This window comes from Ambystoma mexicanum, chromosome 1p (assembly GCF_040938575.1).
Source record: "Ambystoma mexicanum isolate Mex_15411 chromosome 1p, UKY_AmexF1_1, whole genome shotgun sequence".
NCBI lineage: Eukaryota > Metazoa > Chordata > Amphibia > Caudata > Ambystomatidae > Ambystoma > Ambystoma mexicanum.
Window position 1 is genome coordinate 119,872,060 of NC_090921.1, and position 16,551 is coordinate 119,888,610.

General features: G+C 49.8%; 1 protein-coding gene across 2 annotated transcripts in view; it reads right to left on the reverse strand.

The window, feature by feature from the left end:
- TNK1 (tyrosine kinase non receptor 1) overlaps positions 1-16,551 on the reverse strand; it is a 36,588-nt gene that overhangs the window by 8,905 nt on the left and 11,132 nt on the right. The window contains exons 1-8 of one of the 2 annotated variants that reach the window (XM_069644756.1): positions 6,376-6,454; positions 5,045-5,215; positions 4,059-4,129; positions 3,491-3,697; positions 2,179-2,331; positions 1,588-1,865; positions 753-879; positions 126-272 (exon numbers count right to left, since the gene is read on the reverse strand). In XM_069644756.1, coding sequence (XP_069500857.1) covers positions 126-272; positions 753-879; positions 1,588-1,865; positions 2,179-2,331; positions 3,491-3,697; positions 4,059-4,129; positions 5,045-5,207 — 1,146 coding nt within the window. In that variant the 5' untranslated portion in view covers positions 5,208-5,215; positions 6,376-6,454. Of the gene's footprint in view, positions 1-125; positions 273-752; positions 880-1,587; positions 1,866-2,178; positions 2,332-3,490; positions 3,698-4,058; positions 4,130-5,044; positions 5,216-6,375; positions 6,455-16,551 lie in introns of those variants that run through there. The other variant, XM_069644747.1, reaches the window with a different exon arrangement.

Consider the following 16,551-nt stretch of genomic DNA (forward strand, 5'->3'; position numbering starts at 1 on the left):
GGCAAGGTGCGCACACCTATAGAACTCCTCCCGCCACCCTCACTTTGAAGACCACTGGTGAGTAAAGGATGGTATCAGGAACCTGAAAGCATGCAGGAGCAGAGATAATAAGGGAATGAACTTACCTCCGACAGGAGCGAAATGAGGGCCCCGAAGGTCGGCCGGTTCTCAGGACGGTGGGCCCAGCACTTGAGCATAATGTTGTACATGGCTCGTGGACAGTCCTCGGTGCGCTCCAGCCGCTCACCATCCCGGTCGGTCTTCATCAAGATCTGAAGAAAGAAACAGCGACCGCGTCAAATATTGTACATACTGGATTGAGCGCCAGCCCTTCAACATGACCTGAAAATATATTGACTACCCCACAGCCAATTACCACAGTGGCAGGACACCCCATAAACCTCACTGAAATCTTGTGCAGGGATAGACTAGACCCCCAACCCAGATGCCATACCCGGGATAGCCAATAGGTGTTTGTTGTCACCAGTGTCTGCTCCTCCCACCAGTCGTCACACAATGCTATGCAGACACTCGCTGATAGATGGCACTGCTGCACAAGTGTTAATCAACCAGGGCCATACTGCTACTCACCACTAGGAGTCTCTCCGATCCCGTGTCAAGACCCTCATCACGTCAGACTGTCTATACACTAGTTGATGCCATTTCCCCAACGATCTGTGTCCATAGCCTTTGATTTGTGCCGTGTCCCACAACCCCAAATGTGTGTACTGGCCCTCCCATAGAGCTCCTACCTGTCTGCCGCTCAGGCCCAGCCACGGCTCCTGGCCGTAGGAGAACATCTCCCAAATGGTGACGCCGAACATCCAGACGTCCGAGGGATGCGAGAAGGTTCCGATTTTCAAACTCTCCGGAGCGCACCTGAGAAGGTTAAGTGTACATACATGAGTAACGCAGCCACTCCCGAACATCGGTCCAGTATCAAGTTATCCCATCACAGGAGCAGCACTCTGCCCTTATCACCATATATCAAGAGCACACTTTCTGGTCCCCCAAGCCACCCAGCAGGGACTGCTTGCAACCCCAATTTCTGGAATGGCTCCCAGCCTTGGAATGAGCGCAGCCCTCTTAAGCTCAATATTGACCATATGTTGTGTTCACTTCCAACATGCAGCCACCCTTCAAACCAACTGTGCCATTCACAAATCCCGAACGGATCCCTGCAATCCCCTTTGCGCCTTTGCACTCCCTGCGCATATATTCCCTGACCCATCAGGATGTTCTCACCATCGCCAGTCCACTCTTGCACGTTTCCAGAAAATGAAATCAGTCTACCTCTGCGACCTTCTAACATGTGCATACTAACGGGAATAACCATTGCTGGGTTTTTCTCTGCAGCAATTCCATCGAAAAAACTAATAGTCCCCCCCAAAGCCCCCATCCCCTTTAATGTTTTGATATACCTGAATACCCACACCCCATATATATTTATTTGTAGCCCCCCAAAAAAACTCAGTTTTTATTTTTTTCGATAGAATTTTCGCAGAGAAAAGCCCAGGGAGGGTTAATCCTGCGATGAAAGGACGTTGTACCACTAACACACCCTCCCAAGGTACCTAGCTTGCTCACCAAGCATAGGGCATCTTGCGATGGGCCGACATGACATAGTGGTCGGTGTTGCTGGAGAGCGCCCGCATGAGGCCGAAGTCACCGATCTTCACATGGTCCTCGGAGGACAGCAGGATGTTGCGTGTGGCCAGGTCCCTGTGAATGAAGTTCTTGGACTCCAGGTACGCCATCCCTGCTGCCACCTGCGTAGAATAGTGCCAGAGGAGGTCCAGTTGGAAAATGCCATAGCGGGCACGCAGGCAGTCGTGGAGGGCACCCATAGGGGCCAGCTCAGTCACCTGTAAACCACAACAAAAAAAAATGGGAGAGATTCAGATTAACAGGCCAAAGAGCTATGAAGTGGCCTACGCAAGCCCAGGAGGGACCTCCAGAGCTTCAAGGTTTGATCTAGAGAGGGGCTGGCCTACAAGAAACGTGGGAGATTTCCTAGTAGGCATCTGCACCCTGGGCCTCTTCTGTCTGGCAACCTATTTTACTTCCACATTTTAGGGTTGGGCTTGTTGAGAAGGTGTAACGTGGGGCAACTTTGACAATCATTTCCAGGCCCCCTTTTGGTTCCTAGTCCATCCTTGGATCTGGTCAGTTGCTTACCATCTTGAGGGGCTGCGTAAGCACCACACCGTAGAGTCGAATCAGGTTGGGGTGGTCCAGGGCATACATGGAGTTCACCTCCTGCAAGAAATCGTTCAGGGCTTCGGTGTCGGTGGACAGGTCGGTGCGTAGGGACTTCACAGCCACGCTGATCTGTTGAGAGACAGAGGTCACATTGAAAAGGGGTCAGAAGGACCAAGGAAGCTTCAGCCACTATTTCACTGGCACATCTCTGAACGCATAACCAGCGAGGCCGATGCGCCAAAGAGAAAACCTGGTGTGCAAGGTAGAAGTTGGACCAAAATTGATGTCAACATTCTAAGTATCTCAAAAATACCAACACCCCTCCCCCACGCTGGGGAATATATTTGTAGCAGGCAGAGGCGTTGCTAAGGGGAGATCTGGGAGGTGAGGGGGCAGACAGCCCCAGGGCTTTGGTTGTAGCCCCGGATAGAAGCTCAAGGGCTACAACCAAAAGGCTAGATAGCCCCAACATGAGCGTAGCCCTGGATCTTTTCCATACCTAGCAACACCCCTGGCGGTCGGAAGGCAATTGCTGGCTTGGTCTTTCTAGCGTTTTTATATTTTGGGAATATATTTCGCTGTCAAATTGAAATATGTATTTCAGGTGAACAGGGTGACAAAAATGTGGCTCTGAGCATTTAGAAATGTTGGAAACAAACCGAAATGGGTGTTCTCATTTCTCTACAGTTACCCCCGACATTTTCAAACAGCAGTCTTTAAAAACTGGCTCCTAGAGGCCGGTAAAGGAGGTACTCAAAAATAGCAGGGGTGCAAGGTCACCCAGGCGTGAGAAGGTGGCCGCATTTTCACAAGAGAGAAAAAAGGAAATCACCTCATGTTCCAAGTGATTGGGGGGTTGGCACCATGTAGGAGGTCCTATACGTAAGGGGTCTGCCGACATTGGGAAGGGGAGCTAAAGTGTGGGGTCAGCAGAGGGTTCAGGTAGACTTGTTCCACAGATGGAGAATTGCCAGCAGTCTTGCTCATCCATGTAGGTCCGAGGCATGGGGTGGGAGGGGGCGCGGAGGCGGTGGCGCTGTTCTTCCATTATTGGAGATCAGTCTGTCTCGATGAGTATGTAGTTATGGTTGGGGATAGCCTCCTGATGGGTGCAGGGTAGCAATACCTTTTCAGTGGGTGTTTGTGATGAATAGGGGGCCGGGCGAGTAGCAAACTAATCTTTCATGAGAGGACATTTAGGAGTTTTATAAGGCAGTAGAATGGCTTTGGTGGAGTTACTCCACACCCCCTGCCCTCTCCCCTTCAGTCACCTACATAGGACACTCACCATTTTGCCACAGGGTACCCTCCATTCCCCGCGCCGCACCACTCCAAAGCAGCCATCGCCCAGTTTCTCTTGCAGGGCCAGGTCCCTCTCGTTGATCAGGCACTTGAGGGGGCACTGATCAGACTCGGTGCGGGCTGCGGACGTGGACAGCGTGTCATCTGGGTACAGGGTGCAGTCTGTCTGCTCTGGGCCACGGCCTGTAAACATCTGGCCAAGAAAGAAAAAAGAAAGGGGGGGGGGGGGGCGTTATTTCTCCCTCAATGCCGGGGCCACATGGATAGCTCTCATTGCTCCAAAGTTCGCCACTTTCAGCTGCGCTGCGCATCACTATCGTTTTAGTTCACTCCTTTTCCACCACGCAGAGGGCGGCCATGTTATTTGCACATGCGCGGTATTCCGTTCCCTCAGCTGAAGCTGTCGCTTCTCAAATTAGGACACTTCACTGCCTTTGTTCCCCCTGCATTTCTGTGAATGTGTTCCCCTCTCCCGCCCGGGACACGGAATCATGGGATTCCCATTTCTGAGGGTCTCTGGGTCGGCATGGAAGGGGAGCAGCTGCGTCACGCACCTTGTACATCCAGGATTTGGGCTTCACTGCAGGTTTCCTCCGCTTTATAGCTTCAAACAGTCTCCTTTGAGCTGGAACAAAAATAAATAAATGCATGAGCTTTTGGTAGACTAGTTCTCTGCACGGCGGTTGCAGGTAGGTAGGTCCTAAATGGAGGACTATGGCCCTCTCTTGGTGGTTATATGGCCGGTTAGGCTTAAAGCCCACTGCACAGCTCTGTGTGGGTCGATGTGCTTGGAAAGCTGGTGGCAGCACTGGATTTTGAGATATAGGTACAATAGTAGAGGAACCTGTGAAGGCGGTGTGGGATATCAGAACAGGGGTGCATCAGAAGCTGTGTGGGTGTAGGCCCTAGGTTTCAGGTGGCATTGGCAAAACGGTAACAGGGAGTCATGGGCCTGCTTTGCTCAGCCCTGGCACAATGCCATCCCAGAGCGACTTTGGTTTGCTGACTTGACTCTAGGAGGACATTCTAAGCAGGTGACAAGGTGAGTGGCACGAGGAGACCGATTGCAAACTACTGCGTCATGAGTTGCAAGAAGGGAAAAAGAAGGAGTGGTTTTGCTATATTTTACTTTTAGATTTAACGAGGCTTCTGTGTGGAGAATTTACCTAAATGTCTAGAAAAGAAAAAAGGTTTGCCTTGGACACCAACCCAGTTTCAGAAATACTAGTCTACGAGGGATGTGGTCCTTTAAATTAATTCTGTAAGGCGACTTAGTGAAAGGACTCGTGAGCAAATTAATTGGCAGGTTGGTGGCTGGGAGGCATTTGTTTACATGGGAGGAAATGAGTGGCCGGGAAGGAATGTTCTAGAAAGAGAAGCTAGGTCAATGTATTGGCCCAACGTCCTGTATGGCCCGCCTGGATGAAAAGGCGACCCAGTATCGATGGATGAGTGACCGCAAGGACTGTGTGGGTATCGGCAGGTTGCAGCTTTGCAAATGAGGCTGGCACTGCAGTCTGCCAAGCGGGCCTCAACATACCTGGTTTGCCCATGCCGATATGGTCCAGGTCCAGAGGCCGTACGAAGTCGAAGTGCGAGAGTCGAGTGACGTTGAGGTCGTCGCGGATCTTGGAGTAGAACTTTTCAAGTTGGATCTCGCGCAGGAGCTGGTGCAGCCATTCAGTGTTGTCTTCCGGCATCATGATGGTGCCTGCAGGGTGGGCGGACAGAAAGAATGAGGGATTAAGACGAGAGTATCACCAACAGAGCCCCAAGGGGAAATACGTTCATGACGAACACTCCGCCAACAGACTGTCAGACCCAGGTTTGCAACAAACGGAAACCAACAAAACAAAAGATTGGAGGGGCAGATGTCAATTTTTTATTTTTTTTAGGTACAGCTGAAGAGGATGCTATATTCTCGTCAGAACAGTTCTCACCACAGCAAGATGATCCGATCCCCAGCGAGACAATTCATGCCACCACTAAAGCAGCAGTCAGCAAGTCTGAGCGGTTTCATGCTAATGTAGGCAGTTCGTGGCAGCCATCTTGCCCATCCTACTATGGCAGGAAAGAGCTTCCACCCACTTAAGCATCTCACAGACTGTCACGAGCTGTGACAGAAGGGACGGTAATCTACTCCCCCAACAGTAACCACAAGTATGTTGTAGTGGGTTCTTCCAGTAAGGGAGTACCAGGACAGTCTGGAGCAAGGCATTCATTGCAGATCACTGGACAACCAGCACCCCAGCCAGATGCTTCCCAACTGTCAACGAGTGGAACCCTCAGGATCCCAGCCGTGCAATACATTGCACAGATGCACCACACATTCTGGCCAGCAGAATACCACATCAGGGCTCGTGTTAGTCCGCACGCTGTTCGGTTATGCGGGTGGTGCACTGCAGGCTGCTAGGGTGTGTGTGTGTGTGTTCTTCATTAGGGGAGTGCTGGGTCTCCTGGTTTCGTTTAGTGGCCACAGAGGGTTCTGGAAGATGTGTGTAATGCAGTTGGCATTTTCGGGTATGCACGACGGGAGAGATGTGGTACTCTGCTGGACCACAACAAGGGTACTGCAATATTTAGTGTTCCGCTGTGGGGCCTGTGCTGCCCTAGGCTAGGAACAAGGACGACACAATCTTTGGGGCACAACCGTACCTCACACACCTCTGCCCAGTCTTCCAGAACGTTCTGCATGGCTGGCTACAGGGCGACTGCGCAGCATGGTTAGTAATGGCGGTGGGTGTACTGACGGCCCAGATTGGGGGTACAGGGAATTGCACTGCACCTTCACCAAAGCGCCCCCCTCTAAATGTGCACTCCCCGTATCGTACATAAGAACCCCGAGTCTTGCCACCCCACACGCCCCTTCACCTGTCGCTGAAGGCCACGTCCCTACCCGCCCCGCGCTCCGGCAGACACCACACGTGACGCAGTCTCGGTGCAGTGGAAGCAGGAAAGCCGGTTTCCCCGCGTGCCTGGGATTCGTGGACGAGCGGCGTCATTTTAAAAAGGGACAGCCGTGTGGTTAATGTGCCAAACCAACCACAGCCGATTTGCAAGCACATCATTCTCTCTCCCCATGTCCACAGCTACGGGAGTCAATAATTGCTCCACGTGAGCGGTCATTATAGCAGAATTATCAGTTCGTAAGCGGGGGGGGGGGGGGAGGGGGTATGTAACCATCCTGCAATAATGACCCCTCGAGCGGCCAATTAGGTTATTAGCACCTTGTGAACAACAATAAGTGGTTACTTCTTGCTTCATGGACGTGAACGTTTTAGAAAATAGCAGTGCGTTGACATTTTAAAATGGCACGTTTTTACACTACATACTTTCCTCAAAGATTAGGAAAGGCCCGCAAGTCTTTCTTTGCTTTCTAAGATAACACTGCCCCTGTTAGAACGTTTGGAGTGCAGTCCATTCAGGGAGCCACTGACATACGCCATCAACCCACTAGAACAGCCGATCCGACCCAGCACTTCTAATTATCCCCCCATTACAACTCCACCAGATTGAGAGGCTCCTCTTTCTCCATCCAAGCTCCACCCACTAGAACTCCCTCCCCCACTAGAAATCCCTCCCTCTCCTCATCCATCGCATTGACAACCACCTCGCATTCAAAAAGGCCCTCAAAACCTGGCTATTCCCTACCACATCCTGAACCCTCCTTCCTCCGCATTCCCACCACTTTGCTCGCACACAAGCACCGGCTTCAGCCTCCTCGAAACATCAGGCGGGTCACGTTGCAGCTGTTAGCGGCTGCTGTCCGCCCTGCTAAACTCAACCACAATCCACACCGCACATCAGCCACCCAGACTTCCTTCGATCTAAATGGTGCGCCCTGGTCATCGGTAGACAACACCTAACAATCTGATGGCAGCATGTACATTGTCTTTTCTGGGCAGTCGGTCAGGGCTTGAAATATGCGCTGGGGGTCATATCCTAACTCCCGCCTCGGGTGAATACCCAGAGGACATGTACCGGTGGCTCCTGTCCTACTGAATATCAAAGGGGCTTGCGCAATTAGATGTGCCTGTTGGATTTTTTGGGCACAGGACAGGTTACGCACTTTGATGGATTTTTGGATAGAAATAGTGACGCACCAAGATGGTTCTTGGGTGTTTGAAACTTGATGCACTTACACTGATGTTTTAGGGTGGGAAATAAGTCTTCAGAGAGATCCTTACATTTTTCTGCAAGGACAAGCCATAGGGCTAGGCCAAGACATGTACGCGGCCCGGCACTGGGACTAAACGACACATGTGGTTCGTTTCGAGCATTACACCCACAAGGCTCAGCCCACCCATGACGTACCAAGATACTGGTTAGCAACCTCTTGCACTTGTTAACTGCTTAGGGTGGCCATTGGAATGCACAATGGTTACATGCAAGTATTCCTTGATATCGCGCTTCATAGATTACTTGGTTAGTGTCGGTCGAACGTGGAAGACGTGGTAGCTGTGTCCATTTCATGTATTTGCCTATTGCACGCCGAGAATCCCATTAGCCATGGTAGCATGTCTGGCACTCCTAGAAGATGCTCTAGGACAACCAGCCTATCGCCCTGGCAGCCTTAGGGGTAGCTGGCCCATAGTGCCAGAATAATAAGAAGACATAGCAGCATTGCAGAAGACCTCCTTCCGAGTTTAAAGCTATGTAGAAAAGCACCACTTATGCCGACATTTGTCGCGGGTACGGCTTTTCATCCACTCGCTCTAGAATGCAGCTTTGGCTATGACAAATTCTGTCTAGCCGGTCACATAACCTTCGCAATGAAACACCAGACTTAACACGTCTGCCATTAGAATACAGCGACAACCTACAGCAAATTCGATCTAGCTCGGTACACATGGAGTCTCCTGCACTAGCAGTTTGGGTTGATCAACCTCAACACCAACCCACGTACTTGACCTCTCGGGCTGCTTACTGGAGCCTAGCCAGCCAAGTCCTAATCTCAGCCAAATGCACCCACGCTTCTTAAAGCCTACCCCAGAACGTTTCCCATGCCTGGACTTGGTCCCACAAGGCCGATCCCACCATGAAGTGCTTTGAGGTCATACAAATGTGAAAAGGCGCTATATAGATGACTACTACAATACAATTAAACTGCTTTGGGAGGATTGGTTTTGAATTGGTCAGTTATAATCACAAGGGGCTAATGGGCTTTAGCATTATCCCCCCGCCCCCCCCCCCCCCAACTCAACAATGCTCTTCATTAGCCTAAGAGAGTAAAAGGCCCAACCCACACAGTCAGGACATATAGATGGATCCCCTTAACTTCCATTGGATGGATCACTCCCCCCAATCAAATTTCCCCATTAGAGTGGAAAGAACATGAGCAATATCCATACAAAAGGAAATGCAAGACTACAAGGCCCAGAATGCATACAGAGGGAGGGGAAGAAAAAAAATAAACAGTACAGCAGAAGACTCACAAATGGAATTATGCATACAGGATTTACAAACCATAAGCATTTGCATTTTTTTTTTAGTTTTGGCGCTAAAGTGCCACATTTCAAACGAGCTATTGTATTGGAGTACAGATAGCCAGGAGATGAGATGGCAGACAGGACACAGCTTATCTGTGGTGATGTACCTACCCCATGGCAGTCCATGGCCATGCCAATCCCTACGGCCACTACCTTCCCCTCCCAAAACACATTCTCCTGGGATTTATTTGACTTGGCTTTCTCAGACAGCAACATCAAGCACTGAGGGTTAGAAGGCCCACCAGTTATTTCTAAGCAGAGTGTGGAGGCTTAATTGCAGATAGAATGTGCCACTGGTGTAATTATATAGGTCTTTAACAAGTGGGCCTTCAGCCACTTTATGTATAAGCAGTATGTGTGTCCCGTCATCTGTTCCTTTTACTAATGTCCTGTTAAAAACAAATATTGGCCAAGCCAACAGCTTTGGCTTCTGTACTAGGCATGTGTGGGCACGGCTATTGTACGCCCACCATTTCCAGCTGTTTACATCGGATGACAAGATTATGGCAGGGCCTGGTAAATACCTATACACAACAGCCAAGTTGGCATGGTAATACTTTAAGCTGTCAACGGACGTTAAAACCACTCTCAAAAGGTCATGCAAACAAACGCACACACCCCAAGCCCTTAGTGAAGGCGATCAGGGGAAGGTTAAAGTGAAAGGTTCGGCAAACAGGGCGAACCAGTCCTGAATCAGTGGCAGCAGCAAAGAAAAAAGTGTGTGCAAAAGGGGGCGGGGGTGCCTTGCGAGTGAAGGGAGAGGGCGCATAGAAAAAGAACCAACACAGAAGCAATAAAAGGGAGATAAGGAACGGAAGCAAAAAGCACACGAGAATTACAGCTCTGCGGGCGAAGAGAAAATGGGGAGGGGGGTTGGGGCGGGACATGATATCTGAAGGAAAGGGGCCCCTGTCAAATGAGGGGGACCAAATGGTGTGCCACAAAAGTGTGTTGGGGGGCACTCTAGCCCTCCTAAATGCACACAGACAGGGGCGATAGAGCGCGCGGGAAGACGGGCGCACAGTCGGATAGATGGGCCAACAGAAACGGGTACTTTATAGATGTATGGGCAACAGTAAGAAACGGGCCCAGAATTGCAGACGGCATGGTGCCCTTCTCCCCAGACAGTGCAAGGGCCACCCCATAGGGCTCTGTTGGTAGTGGCAGAGAGTGCTTTTTAAATTACTCGCATGTTGGGCCGCGCTACCAGCATTGCCCTACAGGCCAGTGTGAACCAGGCAGGCAGGCCACTGAAAGTGAGGGGGTGTGAAAGTCGATACGCATAATGCGTTAAGCCAAGTTCTTTATTAATATTGAAGGACTGGAGTATGCCTCACACACAAACATCGTCCTGCCCATCGACTTACAGCCGCGACTCCCTTCTGAGGTTGAGAACAACTATGCTAAGCAGTTTTGGCGTCTACCGTTAAAGCACTTAGAAGCACGAGGAATACGGCAGAAAGCACTATAAAAAAAGTGACATTGTTGTTAAAAGAACACTGGCCAACCTTTGCCCAGCATCCCTCCCTCCGAAGCTCCTTTAGGTTTGAAAAAAAGCTAAACTCAAGGTGGCCATCATGTATTTGGTGGGTAGGCCCAGCTGAAGATGTGCTGGGACCTAGTTCAACATGGTGGTGGGGGGGCCTCCCTTCCCCAATGCGGAAAGCAGTCTGAGACATCCGTGGAGTGGCATACATTATAATGGAGACAGATGACAATTTCACGAGACGGCGAGCCAGCAGGGAGCAGAAACACTCAATGCCTGCTGCATAGCTACGAATCCTTCTTTGTAAGCAAGTGGCTGACGTGGAGGAACAGTGTTGAAAGGCAATGAGCCGAACACCTGTGTATAGGCGCGTTATAAATGCCATATCATATATCATATTATATATAGCCTGTCTGGCAATATGGGGGCCACCTTGAGGTCCCCTTCATTTGAAAAGGTCGAAAGGCCCCAGCGCCGTCCCGTTATGTGGGAGTGGACCTGCAGGATCTACCGTACTATCGCGGTTGGTGTCAAGTGAGAAAAACGTCAAGCACAGAAAGACAGCTAGATGTAGGGGCCTGTGCAGAGGTACTCGAATTCAGACAAACTTTCCCGGCATTCGTTTTCATTTCAGCAATGATATAGATGTGCCTGGGTGGCCCCGATACATGGGCCTCGACAGTGAGTGAGGCCGAGAGGAGTATACGCTGCAGGGGCATGTTCATACCGACCAGTGGCCATGTATGCATCTAAATAACTCTCCACTGCTCCCCATTGGTCTGTTACAATTCATAGAAGCTTATCACAGCATCCACTTGGCACGGAAGTAAGGGACCATATCTTATTAAAGTTTCTCCTCGAATGCTTCACCTACGTTCTGGTGATTTGTCCATTGAAAAAAGGAGCACCAATGGATGTTACTTGCATAGCATAGTTTGTTTGTTTGTTTGTTTATTTGGTATAGCGCAGAAGCCAAACCCGCGAGGGTAACTGGGCGCAGGCAGTACAAGAATACTTGAGAACTAAGTTGCAATACAAGAAAAGGTTATACAGATGAGAGGAAAGCATATACAGGCAGTACAAAATACAGAACTGTAGATAGAGCAGGTAGTCTAGCGACCTGTAATCTAGTTATGCACATCCGGGAAAAGTGGCGGTGAGGTGGACGGACGGGCTAAGTGTCGAGGGAGCGAATCCAGGAGAGGGCTTTACGCCTGAAGCTGGTGTATGGTTGGTCTATTCTGAGGTCAAGGGGGAGTTTGTTCCAGGTTTGAGCAGCTATGACCGGGAAGCTAGAGCCGCCCGCTGTGCTCTTTTTGTATCTGGGCACCACTAGTGTGTAGGCATTCGTCGTTCTGGTGGGTCGGTTTGAGATTCTCTTGTTGATTCTGTTTACCAGGTAGGGGGGCGCTATGTGGTTGAGGCATTTGGAGGTAAGGGATAAGGTCTTGAGCGCAATCCTGTCTTTGATTTTTAGCCAGTGAATGTTCTTCCTAGCGGTGGAGATATGAACTCTGTTAGGAATGTTTAAAGCTGCTCTGATAGCGTTGTTTTGGAGCGTTTGGAGCTTGTCATGGATGTATTTGTTGGAGCCAGCGTATAAGGCATTGCAGTAATCCAGCTTGGATATGATGAGTGCGTTCGCTAGGGTAATGCAACTAGCTTCCGTTAGGAAAGGTCTGCATGCTCGGATCAGTTTACAGGTGTATGCAGTGGAGGATGCTAGTGAGTTAGTTTGTTTCTTGAAGTTGAGCGCTGAATCAAGATGGACCCCGAGAGTCTTAACTGCAGGCATCACTTTAATGATATTATTGTCTATGTTAAATGAGGCATAATTAGGGTCCAGTTTTTTGATGGCCAGCTCTGAGCCGAGGATCAGTAGCTCAGTTTTGTCGTCGTTCAGGCAGAGGCCGTGAGATGCCATCCATGCCTGAATAAGGAGATATATCTTGTTCACTAAGGCTGTGTCCGCCAAGAAGTTGCCTGAGAGGGGAATAAGGATCTGCGTGTCATCAGCGTAATTAGTGTAGATGGCACCCAGTCTATCCAGCTTGTCGAACAGGGGCTTAGTGAAGATGTTATACAACGTTGGAGATACACATGATCCTTGGGGGACACCGCATGAAACTTGTATGGGATCAGCAGCTGCTAGGGGGGAAAATACTCTCATTGTCCGGTTTGCCAGGAAGGAATGTATCCAGGCTATGGCATCACTTGAAAAATGAACGGCAGAACTAAGGTGATTGCATAGAACTGCATGATCTACCAAGTCGAAAGCCGCGGAAAGGTCAAGGAGGAGTAGCATGGCCGATTTGCCATTGTCCTTCAGCTCGTCAATTTGGGTCTTGAGGTCAATCAGGGCTGTCTCAGTTCCATGAAGGGGACGGAAGCCTGATTGCCGAGAGCCTAGTAGATTGTTAGTTTCTAAGTAATCCTGTATTTGCAGATACGCTGCTCTGTCAATGATTTTAAGCAAGAATGGGACGGTGGTGATGGGTCTGTAGTTTGTCGGTATAGCAGGGTCAAGTGTTTGTTTTTTTAGGAGGGGGAGCACCCAGGAGTGTTTTAGGTTATTGGGCACTAGGTTTGACTTCAAGGATGCATTGATGAGTTTAGAGATGAAGGGGGCTAGGTCTCTAGCTGCATCTTTTATGATTTGGGGAGGGCAGTTGTCTCCTTTGCAATTGGATGGTTTTAGAGATAGTATGATTTTTTCTGTCTCTAGTATGGTTACTTGTCTGAAGCTGAATGGGTGAGGAGTGTTAGGCTGGTTTAAGGGAGGTTCTGAGTGAGGTATGGGTTCGGTTTGCAGGAGCAGGGCGGCTTTTTTATTTGCGATTTTTGTTTGGAGCAGGCTAATTTTGCCCGCGAGGGCATTTTGTATGTTAGTGCACCAGAGTTTGTTTTTTGGGAAGTTATCAGTCGGGGGTATGGGTGATTCCATTTCCCGGAGGATAGAGAATAGTTCCTTGGTGTCTGATTTAGCTTTAAATATTCTGTTGTTAAAGGTGTTCCTTTTGGTGGTTATAATTTCCTTTTTGTACTGTTTGGCAAGTGTGGCTAGTTTGATTTTGTTCTCCACCGAGGGTGAGTGTTGCCAAATTGATTGTAGCTTTCTTTTTTGGATTCTGAGGTCTTTCAGCTGTGGTGTGAACCAGTTGTTCAGGTGACAGAGTTGTTTGCTTTTGCGAGTTTTGGTGGGAGCAATCAAATCTAGTGCCTTAGTCATCGTGTTGTTGTATACTTCCGCAAGCAGAGTAGGGTCTGTAGTAGTGTCTAGATTGTGGAGTGTGGGGAGAAGGTGAGGTAGGAGTCTTTCTGCTGTGATATCTTTTTTACTTCTGGTAGGGAGAGGCGGGGCCATGAGTATAGGTTTGGGTCGGATGAGGTCAAGAGAGGCGTTGAATGCAATTAAGTAGTGGTCGGTCCAAGATTGTGGCAGGATGTTGGTGATGCTGATGTTGCAGTTCCGATCAGCAATCCAGTCTAATGTCCTACCTTTGACGTGAGTGGGGGAGCAGACTTTTTGAGTTAGGGCATAGTCATTCAAAAGTGTAGCAACGGATAGGGCGTGTTTGTCATTACAGTCATTGAAGCCCAAGTTAAAGTCTCCCAGTAGAAGGATTTGAGCATGGTCTTTAGTGTTATTGGTTAGGATACTGGTTAGGTCATCTTCAAAGGATCCTAGTGGTCCTGGAGGTCTGTAGATGACGTGCATGGTGAGGGTACGGTTGCACGAGAGGTGAAGTTTAGCGTAAGGAGTTCGCATGATTGAATTAGTACGTTAGTGGCTAATTTGATGGGTAGAGAGGATTTGTGGATAATGGCTAGGCCACCTCCTTTGGTGTGAGGTCTGTCAACTCTTAGGAGTTGGTAGCCGTCCGGTATTGCTAGCATGATGGCTGGGCCAGCCGCCTCATGGAGCCAAGTTTCGGTAATGACTAGTAGGTCTAGGTTCTCATTCGTTAAGGTGTCAGAGATCTCTGTTGCGTGGGCTACCATGGATCTAGCATTGACTAGTGAACGAGTAAGTGATAAGGTATTAGCTAGTGTAGTGGTAGGGGGTTGTTTATTTTTGGTTAGGGTGTCTCTTTGTGACGGTGTCTGGTTGGGTGTTATGAGAGGGGCAGATTTGGTATGTTGCGAGCGTTTGTTTGCTAGATTAATGTAACCTCTGTGGTTGTGGTAGGATGATGGTTCGTGTAGGCTGGGGAGTCTTGCCCTCAGCCTCATGTTTCTGTCTTTAGGAGGGTGTGAGGCGGCAAGTGTAAGTGCCATGGTGGTAAGGAGGCTCAGTATGAGGTGAAGTGAATGGTGTGGGGAGGTTTTCATAGTGGTCATGGGCAGGGAGGAGTTGATGAGGCAACTTCAAGTTAGGGCTAAGGGTGTAGGCAGGTGGCGGGTGCAGTCTAGTAAGGTAGTCTAGGCAGGGGTAGGAATGCTAAGACCTGTGTGGGCAGGTGAGCTGGGCAGGCATAAGTTGTGGCAGGCAGGCAGTGCGGGTTAGTTGACAGGGCAGTATTTCGCCTAGATGCGAGCGTCACAACACAGCCAGAAATCACATTAGGAGCATAGTAGAAACCAGGGCAGTATTTCGCCTAGATGCGAGAGTCACAGCACAGCCAGAAATCACATTAGGAGCATAGTAGAAACCAGGGCAGTATTTCGCCTAGATGCGAGAGTCACAACACAGCCAGAAATCACATTAGGAGCATAGTAGAAACCAGGGCAGTATTTCGCCTAGATGCGAGAGTCACAACACAGCCAGAAATCACATTAGGGATCATGCATCAACTGAGTATCTGAGGTTGTTAGCGGTAAGTGTTAAGGAGGTGATTTGCTAGAGAGTATGTGTCATAATACTTGGGCTAGTGATTAAAACTCACTACATTCACACGGCATGTGTGTCAACATCGTATGTCCTCAGTGTCTGGTAGGTACATAGCTATATAGGTACAAAACAGGTGCTGGTCTTGCCTCTAGTGGGTGAGATAGAGGCCCAATAGACAGTTGAGCGTGTGCGGGATGCAAATTTTCTGAGGGCTTTCGCCGGAGCGGAAAGGAGGTGCTCATGCGCTTACCAAAGGAAGTGCGCTCATGCCTGGAAATGGCTAATGGGGTCGTTGGTCCTCTGCTCCTGCAGGGACATGGTCCGGAGCTCCTGCACCTCGGGTGGAAGTGGGGAGAAGGTTTGTGGAATGTCTACGTGCTCTGGATCTTAGGGGGGTGGCCACGCCACGCTCTCCGGAGCGAACAGGAGTGGCCGGCTTCCGCCTGCCGGTGTGGCCCTCTGGGGGATAAAGGCTGCCGTTGCCTAGCAGCCAAGGGACAGCCTCGCTGTGGTGCCGAACTTTCCGTCGGCCATCTTCTGGTCAGGCAGCTGATCCGAACAGCTGATGGAAGTGCGAGCGGCACGCAGCTGCCGCGGGGGGGCTCTCCTCACCTCTGTAGGGAGGGGAGGGGGATGCCGAGTGTAGGCAGACTGGGCCTCGATGGGGTGGATGAAGGCAGATGGGGCTCCTCCTCAGCTGATGCAGGGATTCCGACGCCGATCAGAGCGCCGAAGAGGATCCTCGGCTGGGGGAGGGGCTCCTGCCTGCTCCCGGGCTCCGACTCGAATGGGGGGAGACAGGAGCTGAGAAATGTCTTTTGGACAGTTTGTTGTACTTATTTTTGGACTCCGTTGAAAAAAAACACACCTAGAACGATGCAATATTTAGGTATTAATTATTGGAAGACTACAAACGATGTCATTCAGAGTTGGGCGAATTTTTAAAATACAGCCAAGGAAAATTCTGCCAGTGGAATTTCTGAAAATCTGTCCTACTCAAAGTTTACTGAAGAGGAGATATTTCTGAAATATCTCCAGTGCCATTTCAGAAATACCACCTCCCATGGTGGTAATGTTAAAAGGTGCATCATTTCATTCAGTCTTGACTTAAATGTATGCACCAAAGGGTCAATTCTGGCCCTTTTATGCATTATAGGGGCATGGTGATGAGAAGGCAATCAGAGATAACCACCTTCTCACCCCCTCAACATGGCCCTTTGTAAACATTGATTGCCTTCTAT